Below are 17,433 nucleotides of genomic sequence, written 5' to 3' on the forward strand. Positions count from 1 at the left end.
GGTTTATGATTTTTACCAGAAACTTCCAAAAAACTATAGTATCTGGGGTGCTCAAATGGTGCAGTGATTGGCATAGTACAAAAATGTAGATATACTAGAAACCTCTTTTGCTTGGGTCAGTATTCTAAAAGTTTAGAAGGTCAGCAGCACTGTTCGGTGAGGTAAAAAATAAGGAAATGTGTTTGAAAGTTTGTAAGTATGCAAAACTATGAGTGCAGTCTGAGGAAGGCATGGAGCATCAACAAGATAAATGCAAGGTAATTTAAGATTAGCTTCTAAAAGTACAAAAGTGTAATTTAATTACAAAAATAAGCAAAGAAAGAAGTAACAAATAGAAAAATATATATACTTCTAAACACAAAAATACTGAATGAAATATTCCCAAACTAAATGGTTTGTGTGTTAACCCAAATCTATTTCACTCTCAAGGGCTTCAGGCCTGTCCTGGAACAATTTCTGCTACTTATTCCTATGTGAAAAGAGAGGATCTGTATTTTCAGAGGCCAGATCTCTTCTTCCTCTCAGATCACTTATTGTCAAAATTGTTGATTCAGTGTCTCTGACATTTCTCCTATTATTTAATAGTCACATGAAAAAATATTACAGTTAATAGTTTTGAGCCTACCACTTTAACGGTAATCTTGTTTAAAAATTGACATATGACAATGGAAGAAAAGGCAATGTAAGAGATTATTAGCTAGTTTTCAAGTATCTATGACACAGCTAGTTAAAGAACCTAAAGAAAAATGCTTATGTTTAAATAAGTCATCTTGTTTATCAGTTTATTCATGGTAACTAGTGCTTTTCTCGTCTTTTGAACTTTAATACTGCTGAGTACAGATTTTTTCTTCAAAAGCACCAGATGACATATTTGTTGTACTTGAATGGCTCCTTTGCATTCACTGATGTGAATGGTCATCAGAACAGTGTATTATACTTCCCATCTCCACCTGTTATACAAACATTTCTATATTTTTTTACACACTGACTATTTTTTTATATAAACCGAGCTGTTTTGGCAAAACTATTGCCATTGCTGATATATAACTTGCATATTTAGTAGTTAGTAACTTCTATTGTGCTGCTTATCAATATTTATTGCCTTGAGAGGTAAATACTGGTTAAATCACAGGTTAATTTAAATCTATTCCTTGAACAATAAATCTTAATGTTCCCTGAAATGTGAAGTCACGTGTATTGTTACATTCTGAATGTTGTCTTCAGAAATGCCAGTAATCCTCATGAATTCAAGTGAAACTAAAAAAAAAAAAAATACCCCAAGCCATCTACCCTAATACTTTAAAAGGGAGATGAAGGTATTTTTCCCAGCATATTATCTGTCTGGGTATTTATCAGGCACGTTTAATACTGATGGTTCAACCAGAATCTGAGATTTGTGTGTCCAGTCGACTGACTGTAACATCAGTTCAGGCAAAACAGTTACTTCTGAGGAGCTAGTTAGGTTGCATTAATTTACAAGGTTGATTTAATTAACATTCGCTATCATTATTCCAAATCCTGGTGGTATTGAGCCTTGAAGAGGTAAACACTAAAGATTTCTTGTTTTGTCAAATGATTGTTTTCTGTTTTCAACAAAAGTATGAGTCAGGAGGAGGGGTGGGTTTTTTGGTAAAATATGAACTACAGTGTGCTTACTGACTTCCATATGATTGTTATAATTAAGTATTCAGCTCCTTTAACAATGGGGAATGCTTTAGTCTGTTACAGTTCTCATTCCTGCAACGTTCTTGTTGATTTAACTGCATTCCATGGACAAAACCTACTGTGGTTTTTTTAGAAAATATTTGCAATTTCAAAGGGAAAAGCTGAAAAGCTTGCCACCTTATGAGCTATCTATCCCAAGCTAACCAAACAGATAAAAAGGGCATACCACCTTTGTTTGGAATATTTTCAGTAGAAAGACTACTACTCTTTTAAAAAAAGCAAACCTTATAATTATAAAACTAAAATTTATGGAAAACAAAGGTATGAGTGTAAAGTGTAAAAATAATAATAATAAAGCAATTAACAAAACAGTCAAAGCCAATATCAGAGAGAAAATATGATCTAATAAACTCTTCAGGCACTATGTGGCTGTTTCACAATCTTACTTTGTGACTTGTGGCCATGCTGCTATGAGCATGTGTACATTACAGAAATTTGTGTCTGTGTAGCTATACTAGTGTAACAGTCCCTAATGTACACAGACCCCCTAGTCACACTGTGCCTCTATTTGCCTCATTCTAAAATTATGACAATCATTGCTCACCTCAGCAGGTTGTTAAGATGCTTCATTCATTATTTTATTAATTTGTAAAGTCATTTAAAGACCATTAGATGAAAGTGTTTATATATAAGGAGCCTTGGAATTATCTTAAGCCACAGTTGCAGAAACTATCTGAATCCTGCATCCCAAGCAAGGGGGAAAATTTGTAGGGAAGGGTTGCAGTGCAAGTTGGATGAGCAAGCATCTCAAACAGGACCAGCAAGGAAAGCTACCTCTCGGAGATCAGAACGTGTAGGGAAAAAGTGAGAACTGTCAAAAGCCAAGCAGAATTGGACCTTTCAAAGGAAATTAAAACCAATAATAAAAGGTTCCATAGCCATACAAATAAAAAGAGAAAACAAGGAAAGAAGAAGTGGGCCCACTAAGTACTGAGGATGGGATGGAGATTAGAGATAATCTAGGCATGGCCCAACACCTATACATAAGAACATAAAAACAATCATATTGGGTCAAACCAGAGGTCCATCTAGCCCAGTATCCTGTCTTACGACAGTGGTCAACACCAGGTGCTTCAGAGGGAATGAACAGAACCAGTAATCAGCAAGTGATCCATTCATTCCCTGTCGCCCATTCCCAGCTTCTGGCAAATAGAGGCTAGGGACACCATCCCTGCCCATCCTGGCTAATCATTGATCATTAATCATATCCTCCATGAATTTATCTAGTTTTTTTTTAACCCTTTTATAGTCAAACAAATACTTTGCCTCAGGTTTAATAAGGGTATTGAGGAGCTATGGGGTAGTGGCAGGCTGGCTAATGGAAATGAGTATGTGGCGGTAGAAATTACCACACCTGATGTGGAAGACAATTCTCAAGAAGTTTAGTGAGACCAAACTGGGTGACCCAGATAATCTCCATCCACAAATATTAAAGAAACTGGCACATGAAATCGCAAGCCCAATAGCAAGGATTTTTAATGATTCCATAAATACAGGGCATACCCTACGACTGGAGAATTGCTAATATGGTACCTATTTTTAAGAAAGGGTGGCGGGGGAGTGATCCAGGAAACTGCATGCAAGCTTGTTAGTTTGACCTCAATTGCATGCAAAGTCTTGGAACAAATTTTGAAAGATGAAGTAACTAAGGACATAGAGGTAAATGGTAATTGGGTTAAATAAAACATGGTTTTACAAAAGGTAGATTGTGCCAGACCAATCTGATCTCTTTCTTTGAGAAGATAACTGATTTTTTAGACAAAGAAAACACAGTAGATCTAGTCTACTGGAGTTCAGTAAGATATTTGATACAGTTCCATATGAGAAAATATTTGTTAAATTGGAAAACATGGGGACTAATATGAGAATTCAAAGGTAGATAAGGAACTGGTTAAAGGGGTCATAGTGAAGGTGAACTGTGAGGCTGGCAGGAGGTTATTAATGCGGTTCCTCAGGGACTGGTCTTGAGACCAATTTTATTTAACATTTTCATTAATGGCCTTTGCACAAAAAGTGAGAATATGACAATAAAATTTGAAGCTGACATAAAGTTATGAGGTAGTGCCAATATAGAGGAGGACTGGAGTATCATTAAGAAGATCTTGATGACCTTGAAAACAGAAGCAATAGAAATGGATGAAATTTAATAGTGTAAAGTGCACTTTGTGACTAACAACAAGAATTTTTACCATAAAATGGAGGCTTATCAGTTGGAAGTGACAGAGGTGGAGGAAAAACCTGAGTGTATTGGTTGATCACACAAGGGCTGTGAGCTGCCAATATGATGTGGCCATGAAAAAGACTAATGCAGTCCTAGGATGCATCGGGTGTGAAGTATTTCCAGTAGAGATAGGGAAGTGTTAGTACCATTATACAAGGCACTGGTGAGACCTCATCTGAAATACTGTGTGCAGTTCTGGTCTCCCATGTTTAAAATAGATTAATTCAAACGAACAGGTGCAGGAAAAGGCTACTAGGATTATCAAAGGAATGGAAAACCTACCTTATGAGAGGAGACTAGCCTAGCCAAATGGAGTCTGAGGGTAGATATGATTGCTCTCTATACATACATCAGAGGGATAAACACCAGGGAGGAAGAGAAGTTATTTAAGTTAAGCACCAGTGTTTACAGAAGAACAAATGGATATAAACTGGCCATCAAAAAGTTTAGGTTTGAAATGAGATGAAGGTTTCTTACCATCAGAGGAGTGAAGTTTTGGAACTGCTTTCCAAAGGGAGCAGTGGGTGCAAAAAACCTAATTGGCATCAAGACTGGGCTTCATAAAGTTTATGGATCAAACTGCCTACAATGTCATGGCAACTGCTAGTAACAAATATCCTCAACAGCTGGTGATGGGACACTACTAGATGGAGAGATCTTTGAGTTACTGCAGAGAATTCTTTTCCAGGTGTCTGGCTGTTGGGTCCTGTCAAAATACTCAGGTCGGGAAGGAATTTGTGGTCGGGAAGGAATTTTCTTCTGGGTCAGATTGGCAGAGATCCCGTGGGGGCGGGTGTTCACGTTCCTCTGCAGCATGGATCATGGACCAGTTGCTGGTTTAAATTTGAGGAAATTATGGATTCTCTGTAACTTTAAGTCTTTAAATCATGATTTTAGGACTTTAATAACTCAGCCAGAGGTTGTGTGTCTATTACAGAAGTGGGTTGGTGAGGTTGAAGAGTGCAGAAGGTCAGACTAGATGATCACAATGGTCCCTTCTAGCCTTAAAGTCTGAGTTTATGAGATTGATGGGGAAAGATGGCGGTCATGGGGGGGTGAGCAGCAGCAGTAGCAGCAAGGATAGGTGCAAGGGCAGTGTCACGTTTTGGAACGGCTGCATGTCACATGATTAGTAGTTGTACTATTTAGCTGGCCTGAGGGTGGAGAACTCATTGCAAGCCAACAGACGGAGAGAGTTGAAAGAAGCAGCAGAGGGTTCAAATAGAGCAGAAGCACTATAACGCTTTGATCTTTTTAGTTGACTCAAAGTCTCGGATTATTGCGTTGATCTGGCCCCAAGGGGATGCGCATCCAGAGATCAAAAGGTTTTTTTTTTAAATCCTGTGTCTGCAAAGAGATAGCTAGGTTAATGCAAAACATGCTGAGTTTTTTTTAATATATATCATGATTTACATGACTTGTGATATTGTTACTATAACTCCACAGTTTACTATGAGAAACCCGTAGGCCAAACAGCAACACAATCACATTTTGGCCTCAGATCTTTATGATCTTTCCAAACATTAAACAGGCTTTTAGCTCTATCTACCTTTAGTTATAAATGCGATTGGATTTGGATAGCAATTCTCTGTCGAATTTTCAAACTGTTTCAGAATCAATTACTTTTAAAATAATGTATAATTAAGAATATCTGCAACACCCTTTTTTGCTTTTCTCCAAACCATAGACTGAGGAAGGGAAGGGCTTACACTAAATTTCAGCAATAGATTTTTGTTAAGCAAATGCTACAAATTTGAATGTTTTCATTAAGAATTAACATGATAAAACAATATTTTGTACACAGAGAAATCCCAGCTTCTCCCAGACCCAGATCCTGCTGTTGAAACTTACAGTGGTAGAGTACTAGAAATCATATCTCTTTCTAATATTTCACTATTCATTCAATCTTTAGTTTTTAAATTTGACTACTTATGCTCATTGTACAGTGCTGAGTTGTTGAACTAGCTCTTTAAGAAACACGTCAAAGGTAATTTTTAAGCAGATTTGATGTTTATTTTGATTTTTTAAAAATAAGAATTGGAACAAATGTTTAATTAAAAATACAAAATTATTTTAAAGGACTTTGTTGATAAACTTTGGGCCCAACTCCTAAAATTCTTTCGTCTGCAATCTCACACTTCTTGCATGCTTCTTTTGAGGGGATGGGGGAAAAGGAGTAATTTTTCTGCTTATGTTCTGCTTTCCTTGATAAGAACAAGTTAGAATCCCATAAGTTAAGGGGTAATGGCTCAATGGCTAGACCTTTTCCCCCCCTCTTGCTGATTTTAGAATATTAAAACAGACAGTAAAATATAACCTAATTGACTTCAATGGGCTTTAAATGTGCTTTGAATTAGGCTTGCAACCATACTTCCTTTTAAATCGCCTTAAAAAATCTGTTAATCATATTTCTACTCTTAACAATTAAAAGATAATTAAATGAAGAAAGGGACTTAAGCTTGTACTCCAGCTTCACACTCTACATATTGTAATCTTTCAGAGCATTACAGAAATCTGTTCTCATCTCAAAACTCACATTGCAAATAGCTGTACCTATAGTCACATCTGATTTATGTTTAATTTGCTATCCTTTTAATAAATAACAATTCAGGGGAAAATCAATTTTAATTTTCTTGTATTTTTATGTTATTCACATTAATTACATCTTGCATCTGTGATTTATAAATTACCAAGAACAAGTGTATCCATTTGGATATACTGGTTTTCAAAAGTATTGTAAGCACACCTAACCAACCTCAGTAAAGGTGTCTACAAATTTCCAGCTAATTTAATTAAGCTTTTGGGCACCTAACCTAAAGTCAGGTTATTCGAATACTTACAAATTACATTAAGAATTTTCCTAACATTAAACTTTAGTCCAAGAGAACTGATTTTTAGAGCCAGTGATTAACAAAGAAATAATATTTGATGTTGTGAAGCTCTGTGGCCTAAGGTTGATTGGGTGTGGCATGTTATAATAATGAATGCTCTATCATCTAAAAAAGTGTGAGGATTGCCATTCTGAAATCCATTTTCTAGCCATTAATGACTAATTGTTGAGTGAGATCCTCATGCTCAGTTTCAGTTGTCCACTGCTTCTGTCCATTTTCAGCAATGTGTCGTTTTCAGTAGGAGTACAAGTCCTGTCTGCTCTGAAGATGCTGTTATTGTAGATGTGTCAGTGATCTTTGTAACAAGATGCCGAATTACAAAGTGTTATTTTTTTCCAACAATAAATGCATAATTTCTTCTATAGGAATTGTGTGCTTTCTTTATGTTGGCCCACGTTGAGAGACCTTGTGCTAGCCTCAACGTTCCCCCATACATCTTTACACTTTTTTGTGTGTGTCCTGTTTAAAAATCAATACCTTAAATTTAATGTGAGTGGTGGGAATTTGCCCAAAAAAATAAGTGCAATCCACCTCTATAAATGTTAATGAATTGGGCTCTCATTCTGTAACACAACTTGCTTTAGTTATGTAGGAATAATGGCATTTGCATCTTTTTATCAACTCACCATTATACAAAGAGCATCTTTTTCCACATTTTATTAATCAACATTTATTATTTAACACAAATTTAGTATCTTTCTTTTTAAGATGTAGTATACACTTTTGTGAGGTACTTGGGGTTTGATATTGAGCAGTTGTGGTGTTTTGTTGTGGTGTTTCTGAAATAATTTTATTGTTTCTTAAAAAAGATACAATAATAATTCTTTTTTAATAATCAAACTAATTTAGTAAATTCAAGATGGAGGCGCTTTCCTACAGATTATGCTTCCACCTCAGAAGATGAGTTTGGATCAAACCGTAATTCCCCTAAACATACCCGTCTACGTACTTCTCCAGCCCTGAAAACCCCTCGATTGCAGAGCTCTGGGACAGCAATGCAAACTAGCAATACGTTCAAGCACAGGATCAAGGAACAGGAGGACTACATTCGTGATTGGACTGCTCATCGAGAAGAAATAGCAAGGTTTGTTTTTAAAAAATGACTTTAAAATATCAAAGCCTTTTATCTAAACTGGTAGTGCTGAACAAATGAGCTAGTTAAATCACTGGGTGCTTCTACATATGCAATATTTCTGCATGGCTAGGTGTACAGAAATCTTGAAGCCTTGTAAAGGATAGACTATCAAAGTAGTGCTACCAGGAAACTTCTCTTGTGGAGGAAGAACAGTACTAGTGTCTTGTGGTACACACATCCTCTGTATGATCTCCCTGTTGCATTAGTGAGTGTTACAAATGTATTTTGTTACACTTTGTTCTGCCTCAGAAATAGTTGCATCTGTTTTATACTGCCTTAAAATCAGCAAGTAATAAAATCAGTTAAATGCAAAGCTGATTTGGAGGTGTATTTTTTACCATATGAAAGACCGTGTTTTCACTTCTAATTTTTAGTTAATCTTGGTTTTTACTCTGCATTGAAGGAAGACTGTCAAATTAAAAATATATATATTTGTCCAAAAAATCACTTCCTTTCTTGCTGGTGCCTGAGATTAATAAAGTGGTTTTAAAAAATCAAATGTACTTTCCCCCTTATTGCTATTTGCACTGGACTTTAACAATGAAAAGCATAGTCTGTTTCACATTCTACAGTGATGCAGTGGCAAGGTTGTGAACATTTCAGATAGACTGTTTAAATAAGCTTAACTTTTTATGTATATGTTATTAAAACACTGATTAATATTCAGTTTTGTGAAACTTTTTACGGAACTTAAATTTGAGGCCTACATGACCTAATAGTGTCCTTTTAAAAACAATGTTTAATACTTTGACATCACAGCTATGAAATATTATATTTTGGTCATATGAAATATTGTTTTCCAATTCCTGGAATTAAGAAATCTGTTGTACATTTATGTAGATTATGATACATGTAAATGAGCTACATAAATATTGTAAATAAATCAAGGGACTCTGATATGATCTTGGGAACTATTAGAATGAAGCTCAAATATGCATTTTCCAGTAAGAACTTTTAAAACTTCACATATCGACCCATGGATTTCTTTCTGAGAATCCATACTAAGAGAGGCGCTAAACACATATACGGGATTTGTGAAACTCAGTTATTCAGACTTAGCATACCTCTTCCTCCTCCTAAACATTGCTGCTGAACCTTCGCTTCCATGGAACAGATTTTTTTTTTTTTTTTTTTTTTTTTTTGTGTGCACAGTTGACAGCCTTGCTGTTTTGTAAGGCAAGTTCTTGGCTTACATCAGACACTAAGGGTCTGATTCTGTTATGGAAGTCACAGATTCCATGACTTTGCTGGACCTCCGTGACTACTGCAGTGGCAGGGCTGGACTAGCTGAGGTCCATATTTGTGCTGCTAAATTTGTGACCCTCTCTACATATAACACACAAACATCTATATTAAAAGAATATTATTAATGTTGGAAAGTCAAGCACTTAAAAGTTAAGAAATGCAAGAATTAAGGTTGCCTGTTGCTCCCAGCTCCAGAATCCCAGTCCTGCTTCCCCCAGTGCTCCCAGTCCCAATCTTTTTGTCCAGTTATTCACAGTTACCCTTTCCTGGCTCTTCATCTGCTCTATTTCTCTCTTCCTCATCTCTGCATTCAAATCAAGCAACTTCCTCCTACACTCTGCTTGGGCCCAGCAGGGTGGGCATAGAGGGTATGTCTATACTGCAATGTGAGCCCAGGGTTAGTGGGACTCAGATCAACTGACTCATGTTAGGGAACCTTGGGCTTGAGCTTCTGCATTGTATTTTAACCTTATGTTTAGACTTTTCTAACCCAGGCTCAAATGTAGGGCTCTGGCGCCCTCACTGCAGTGCGCAGACCCAAGTCAAAGTAGCCATATCCCAGAGTCTCTTGTGCCCCCATAGCCCAGAGTAACCCTGCCCCCAAATGTAGCCACTCTAGCCCAAGGACCTAAGTGCACTGTGGGAAAATTTTACTGTCTGCCCTGCATGTTATTGGGAAGCAGCTCACTTTGCATAAGGCTTGTTTGGTTCGCTCTCCATTGAAAACCCACAAGGCGCTCTGACTGTGTGCTTGCAGATCTGTAATAGAACAGAATAGGCTAACGCTGACCTGAGCTGCTGCCATTCACAAAGCGGTGGGGGCAGGAGCTGTGGCTTCCCTTTTTGATTGAGTGGATTGCAGATTGTTGCGGTAGAGAGGACTAAGGAAATTGTTCCATGGAATTGTGGGATACTTCCGGCTGACTCCCGAGATAAGCAAGGCTGTGTCTACATTGCAGAGCAATAGATCTCAGACCCTGGGTCCTGGCTTAACTCAAGCTTGGAGCCTCCAGCCCTTGCAGGGTCATGGGACCCTGGCTCTGAGCCCTGGATTAGCACAACTGCAGTGTAGATGCAAGTAGGGGGTTAGGCTTGGGGCCGGGCTCAAGCATGGGCTTACCTTGCAGCAGAGACATACCCTGAGAGCACAAGAGAGACAGGCTTTCAGTTTTATGCTGTGTAGTTGTAGCTGTGTCGATCCCAGGGTATTAGAGAGACAAGGTGAGTGAGGTAATATCTTTTATTGGACCAACTTCTGTTGGTGAGAGACACAAGCTTTGCCCAGCAGAAACAGAATCTTTCCAGACTTTTTCTAGCAAATCTCTACTGACTATTTGCAAGCTGTGATTTTTGAAAGACTTGTCATTTGGAAAAATTTGCATGGATTTTCATAGGGACAGCTAAAAGCACATCCATAACGCAAAGGCCCAGCCTCTGCTAAATTTCAAGCACAGTGGTGTCAGAGCCTCTCAAAGAAAAGGTCACCAGAATTTTTTGATATAGGTAAAACAATGTATTTTTCTCTAGCCTTTTTCTCAGAAATGGCTAGCCATTTTGGCATAACTTTTTCAGAAATGTTTAGCCTGAGGTATATACCCAGCATGGAAAATTTAGCCCAATCACTTAACATCTGAAAAAGTTATAAGAGTCAGAAAATAGGCTCTTATAATGGGACAAATCTTAGTAATAGGCAGTACTGCTAGCCCCACGTCAGACCCATTTTTTTACCCTAACATAGCATATTCATATGATAAATCCGTTTTTTAAAGGTTAGTGCTAAAAATGACAATATAATAGAATCATAGAATATAAGGGTTGGAAGAGACCTCAGGAGGTCATCTAGTCGAATCCCCTGCTCAAAGCAGGACCAACACCAACTCAATCATCCCAGCCAAGGCTTTGTCAAGCCGGGCTTTAAAACCTCTAAAGATGGAGATTCCACCACCTCCCTAGGTAACCCATTCCAGTGCTTCACCACCCTCCTAGTGAAATAGTGTCTTGTAATATCCAACTAAAACCTCCCCCATTGCAACTTAAGACCATTGCTTCTCGTTCTGTCATCTGCCGCCAGTGAGAACAGCCTAGCTCCATCCTCTTTGGAACCCCACTTCAGGTAGTTGAAGACTGCCATCAAATCCCCCCTCACTCTTCACTTCTGCAGACTAAATAACCCCATTTCCCTCAGCCTCTCTTCCTAAGTCATGTGCCCCAACCCCCTAATCATTTTCCTTGCCCTCCGCTGGACTCTCTCCTATTTGCCCACATCCTTTCTGTAGTGGGGGGACCAAAACTGGACACAATACTCCAGGTGTAGCCTCACCAGTGTCAAATAGAGGGGAATAATCACTTCCCTTGGTCTGCTGGCAATGCTCCTACTATGCCGTTGGCCTTCTTGGCAACGAGGGCACACTGCTGACTCATAACCATCTTCTCATCCACTGTAATCCCCAGGTCCTTTTCTGCAGAACTGCTGCTTAGCCAGTCAGTCCCTAGCCTGTAGCAGTGCATGGGATTCTTTCTTCCTAAGTGCAGGACTCTGCACTTGTCCTTATTGAACTTCATCAGATTTCTTTGGCCCAATCCTCCAATTCGTCTATGTCACTCTGGACCCTATACCTACCCTCCAGCATATCTACCTCTCCCTCCAGCTTAGTGTCATCTGCGAACTTGCTGAGGGTGCAGTTAATCCCATCATCCAGATTATTAATAAAAATGTTGAACAAAACCAGCCCCAGGACCGACCTCTGGGGGCACTCCGCTTGATACCGGCTGTCAACTAAACATTGAGCTGTTGATCACTACCTGTTGAGCCCGACAATCTTGCCAGCTTCCTATCCACCTTCTAGTCCATTCATCCAATCCATACTTTTTTTAAACTTACTGGCAAGAATACTGTGGGAGCTTTCCCCATATCCACAGAGCCAGTTATCTCATCATAGACGGCAATTGGGTTGGTCAGGCATGACTTGCCCTTGGTGAATCCATTTTGACTGTTCCTGATCACCTTCCTCTCCTCCAAGTGCTTCAAAATGGATTCCTTAAATACCTGCTCCATGATTTTGCCGGGGACTGAAGTGAGGCTGACGGGTCTGTAGTTGCCGGTTATTCTCAATAATAGGGTTGAGAATATAAAAGTGTAAAAGCAAGGAAGTTCAAAGTTATGGTTTCTACATGTACTGTAACTAGGGTGACCAGATGAGAGATGTGAAATATCGGGACGTGGGGGGGGTGGTGCTGGCAGAGCAACAAACAAACAAAACAAAAACAAGAGCTGGCAGCAGAGGGGAAAAAACAAAAGAAAAAAGAAGCCACTGGAGCATAGGAAAAATTGGTGGGAGCTGAGCACCCACCCGCAGCTCCACGCCCCGCTCCCCCACACACCAGCTCGCCTTCGCTCTGCCTCCACCTCCCCTGAGCTGGCTGCCTCGTCCTGCTTCTCCCCCCTCCCTCCAGCGCTTGCACCGCCATACAGCTGATTAGCGCAAGCCTGGGAGGGAGGGGTGAGGAGGAGGAAGGCAACGTGCTTGGGGAAGGGGTGGGGTGGAGTTGGGGCGGAGCCCCCTCCGCCTGTGCGCCAGAGGGCAAAATATCGGGACAATTTACCTCCTGACCGAATATTGGTTGGGACGCAGGACAAACAAGTAAATATCAGGACAGTCCCGATAAAATAGGGACATCTGGTCACCCTAACTGTAACTTGAACCATATTGCACATATACTAGTACAGGGATTCTCAAACTGGGGGTCAGGACCCCTTAGGGGTTCGCAAGGCTATTACATGGTGGGGTCACGAGCTGTCAACCTCCACCCCAAAACCGACTTTTCTCCAGCATTTATAATGGTGCTAAATATATAAAAAAATATTTTTAATGTATAAGGGGGGGGTCGCACTCAGAGACTTGCTATGTGAAAGGGGTCACCAGTAAGAAAGTTTGAGAGCCACTGTACTAGTAGATATGAAGTCATTAAACTTATCATAGGTAGTAATGTACAAGGTTATCTGTGCCAAGGGACATTTAATTGTTGTGGGAAACAAAACAGCCATAGCATTGAGATAATGTGTCTTTTTTTAGTTGAAGTATATACATGCTTATGGACGTTTACTGCACGTAGTTGATAGAAATCTAGTGCAGTTGTTTTCAGCTTGTGGTCCACAGACCCCTGGGGGTCTGCAGAGCTTTCTAAATGGTCCACAAAAGTTGACCATTAAAATAAAGTTTCAGATCCCAGAAAAGGCATTCCATTCTTCTGATCAAGCAAAAGTATGTGAATACCCCCACCTACAGGTCAAAACCCACAAATGTTGTCGTTACCATAGAAGCCCACAGTTTAGCACCCTTTCTCACACTGTGTCAAATGCTGTGCCGAGCATGTGCAACATTTAGAGTTGTATTCTGGTCAGTCAGTTTTCAGTCTAAGACTTCTATGGTAGGGCATCCACAGATTGAATTTCCAAAGAGGTACACACTTCCATTTGAAATTTTTTAGGGGTCCACACATGAAAAAAGGTTGAAAACCATTGGTCTAATGTATATATTGGCATTATGAAAATATCCCTTGGGGCAGAAAGGATAATGGAGTAATTTTTGTGAGGTTTCTTAAGCACTACATATGTGATTTCATTGTTCTTTTTCCACCCCCATTCCACCCTCCCATACTAATTTACATCTCCCTAATCAGAATTTAAAGTTACGGTGTTTGTAAAAAGCCTTCTTGAGTTAGTAAGAAAATGGATTTTGGATGACCTGATGCCTATTTTTTGTCTGATCTTATTAATATCTGTTATTCATTCTTTGACTAGTTAGTCTGCTTAGGAAGCTGCAATGATAAGTATTTGATAAAGCAGTTAAATGCACAATTGAATTAGGAAAAGAGATGGTAGCAACATCTACTTTCACAAGATTAATTTACTTATGGTATGAAAGGAATTTGGATAAAAGGGCTGCCATGCTTTGTCCTTTTCACGCAAATTTGTGTTGGAACAATATTCAGTTGTTAGTTTTAAATAACTAGTTTAGTTGAAATTTGAGAGAGCTGATTAAAAACTAATGGAACAGTTTCCCAAATTCTGTAAAAAGAAAAAAGCAACCATTTTAATTCTGTATTTCACAATTTTCTGATAACTCTGCTAGCACACACATTTCCAATAATAAACTGACTCCATGTACCTTGTATCTGGTAGGATGTCAAATACTGAAAGAATTAGGTCAAATGTTTAATGTTAGAGATTATTAAAGGATGAGATAAGGGAAATGACAAGTTCTCAGGAATGCTAGATTATTCAAAGGAAAATTTTGGTTGCACAATTTTCCAGAGTAATGAGACTCTGTTATGTGAAATTGTTCAATTTTTTTAAGTAATTGCTCCATTATTCTGTTTGTTTAATAGTCAGGACAGATGATTGCAGCCCTTCTGTTCGTTATTATAATAACAACTTGATAGCACCTTTCATCTCAGGATTTCAAAGCACTATTTTAGAGAAGTCATTGATTTAACTGAGGCAGCATAGAATAGTAGACTAAACATGAAATCTTTCAACAGGAATCTTGCATCTAAACACTATTATGGTGGATGCATTAGAAATCCGTGGAGATAGTTCCTAATTTAGTGCGTTTCTTCCACCTGTCATAAATAATCCTTCAGTAAGGATGATGAGTCTTAGTCTCTCCCCTTTCATGATGTAGTTCAGGACCTATATATTTGTGCAGTCCTCTTCTGTAATAATAGTGGCTGCAGAATTTTTTGGCAATTTTTTTCATGAAGATAAGCAGCCAAGAACAATGCCATCTGAAAACAATGCTAAAAGGAAGGTGGCATAGAAAAGTTGACATTACACCTTGCTTTTTGTAATGTGTTTTGTTTAGTGCTCTAAACTTTTTATGTCCAGATAGAAAGAATCGAAAATCTGAGCATTTTTGAGAATATAGCAATACAGCAACTCAGTTATTTAAAAAGAAAAATGTTGTGTCTGTGACATTGCATCTGCTATAATGAAAACTGCCTTCTACTGCTTAGGGAATAAATTCCCTACTTCTGTTGCTCATGAAGCCCTGCGTACTTAGCCTGATTACATTTCTTTTACTTGAAAAAGTCAATTATAAGTAGAATAATGCACAAGATGGTTTGCACTTTGACAGAACCACGTTACTTGGATTTTTGAGGCACTTAGCCTTTGACCTTGGAACTGTTTCAAAACCCAAAGCATGCAGTATTTCACAGTAATTGCACACTCCATCATCTGAAGGTCTCTTTTTATAACAATAACTGCAGCGAATAAATTTTGTATGTTTTAAATTCAGACTCTGCTGAGATTTGTTTCCTTGCTGCTTTGTTCACAATGTAGAAGAAAATTTGTTGTGAAATTAAGTACAGGTTCAAGCCTGAAAAAGGAACTAAGTAGCATACCAGATGGCATGATTTTTGTGACGTTGGGAATATGAAACCTAGTGAACTTACTGCACTGAATAACCAAAATGGTGTTGCAGAAGTTAATAGACTAGTGTTGTATCCTTCTAGCGAAGGAGTCTCCAACTTCAGCTTCGCTTCCCCCAGTTTCATTAATTGACAGCAAAATGCAAAGAAGTGGACTTTTTATACCAAGTCACAATTACAATTCCGGTGAAACTACGTTGCAGCTGCACTGGTATTTGTGACCTTGTTGACTGCTTGAGGAATTAATAATTTATTACTTGCTGTGAAGTAGCATCCATTTTGGAATTGCCTAACTTCACCATGAATCCTGCAAGATCATTTGCCTTCATTTTCATATGGGCATCTGACACTGTACCATTACGGCTGTCTGGCAAGAATGCACTTGAGAGTTGAGCAGTCTGTTGGATTTTTGGATGTTTCAGTGGAGAAGTAGGACTTCGGCAGGATTATTCTATTTTCTAGTGGCCTTACTTTTGTGGTAACTGTCCCGTGGAGAATTTGCTGAATAATAGAAGTTTTATTTTCTACCTTTTAAAAAACATGTTTTTACATATTTATATGAACTGTAAAACTAAAAATAAATTTGAATTAATCCCAGAAATATGTGCTGAACGCTCATAGTAACTAGGCTGTAGTGAGCATCTGGTGAGTGAATGTTTTTCACTTTTCAACACTGTTAACATTTATTTACATGCAAAAAGTTCAGCATATTTCTTGGGTTAATTTAATTTTTGCTTTAGCTTTACACTTCTGTGTAAATACAGTAAATGATAATTTGAGATTCGAGTGTTTAAGAATATTTTCAGCAGGGTATTGCTCACATAGTATCTATTTTCTGTTCATTCATGCAAGCTGTAAAATTGCATTGTTCCATGGAATTGTGCTTGTCAATGGTGAACTGTCTAATATGGTGTTGCAATATTGCGATTTGACTGGAAATGTGTTAATTATGTTTGCTATTCTAATTTAACTACTGTTCTCAATGCTAAATTCTCTACCTCTAGATCAGTGGTGTCCCATCATTTCATCCTTAGGGACAAACATATTTCAAAAAAGTTAGTGGTCCTCTATCAATATTTAGGGGCAGATTCTCTGCCCTGTTCATTTCCTAGCAAAGGAAATGAGAATCCCTGGTGGGCATAGAGCCAGCATAGCTGATTTTTATGCATCATTCCTCTCAGCCACTGGAAAGGGAAAGGGATTAACTGAAGTGCACAGACCTAAACTACTATTCCAACCTGGCTTCCTAAGAGGACTGCTGAAAGCTGGCACAAGTTTCTGCTCTAATCTGGGCTGGCTCATAGAATCAGTGAGCCATGACTGATGGTTGTCCATCAGCTTTTCCCCTTTCCCTGGCTTATGGTCAGCTCTGGCTCTGTTGGGGAGGGGAGCAATCCTTTGACAAGAGTGCCATTAGGCTCCTAGGCTCCTATAATGTGCTCCCACAGTCTAGCAGGCAATGGAGCAGCCAGAGCTACTCTCTCCCCTGCTCCTTGTGATGCAGCAGATGTCCAGCAGAAGAGCAGCTACGGCAGAGAAAAGACAACAGCTGTTCAGAGCACTCCCATCACACAGTAGAACTGCTCTTGGGGCTGCAGGTGAAGCAGTGGGATACGTTTTGGGAAGCAGTGTGCCCTTCTGCCTCCTTGTAGCAATGAGCTTGATTTAAAAACTTCACTTTAAAAATTGCAGTGCACAGCTTAGCAAACACATTTTCACTTCATAATCAATTACATATTTTCTTCTTAGCATGGCTTCACCCAAGAGTCACAACTTAGAACCTC

At 38.8% G+C, this 17,433-nt stretch overlaps 1 protein-coding gene across 11 annotated transcripts in view; it reads left to right on the forward strand.

Moving 5' to 3' along the window:
* The window catches only part of CEP170 (centrosomal protein 170), a 198,888-nt gene that overhangs the window by 153,498 nt on the left and 27,957 nt on the right, over positions 1 to 17,433 (forward strand). For 6 of the 11 annotated variants that reach the window (XM_039530488.1, XM_039530494.1, XM_039530496.1 and 3 more), the window contains 2 exons: positions 5,751 to 5,801; positions 7,687 to 7,921. In XM_039530488.1, the coding sequence (XP_039386422.1) occupies positions 5,751 to 5,801; positions 7,687 to 7,921 (286 nt within the window). The remainder of the gene's footprint in view (positions 1 to 5,750; positions 5,802 to 7,686; positions 7,922 to 17,433) is intronic. The other 5 variants (XM_039530492.1, XM_039530493.1, XM_039530491.1 and 2 more) reach the window with 4 other exon arrangements.

This window comes from Mauremys reevesii, linkage group 3 (genome assembly GCF_016161935.1).
Source record: "Mauremys reevesii isolate NIE-2019 linkage group 3, ASM1616193v1, whole genome shotgun sequence".
NCBI classification, from domain to species: Eukaryota; Metazoa; Chordata; order Testudines; family Geoemydidae; genus Mauremys; species Mauremys reevesii.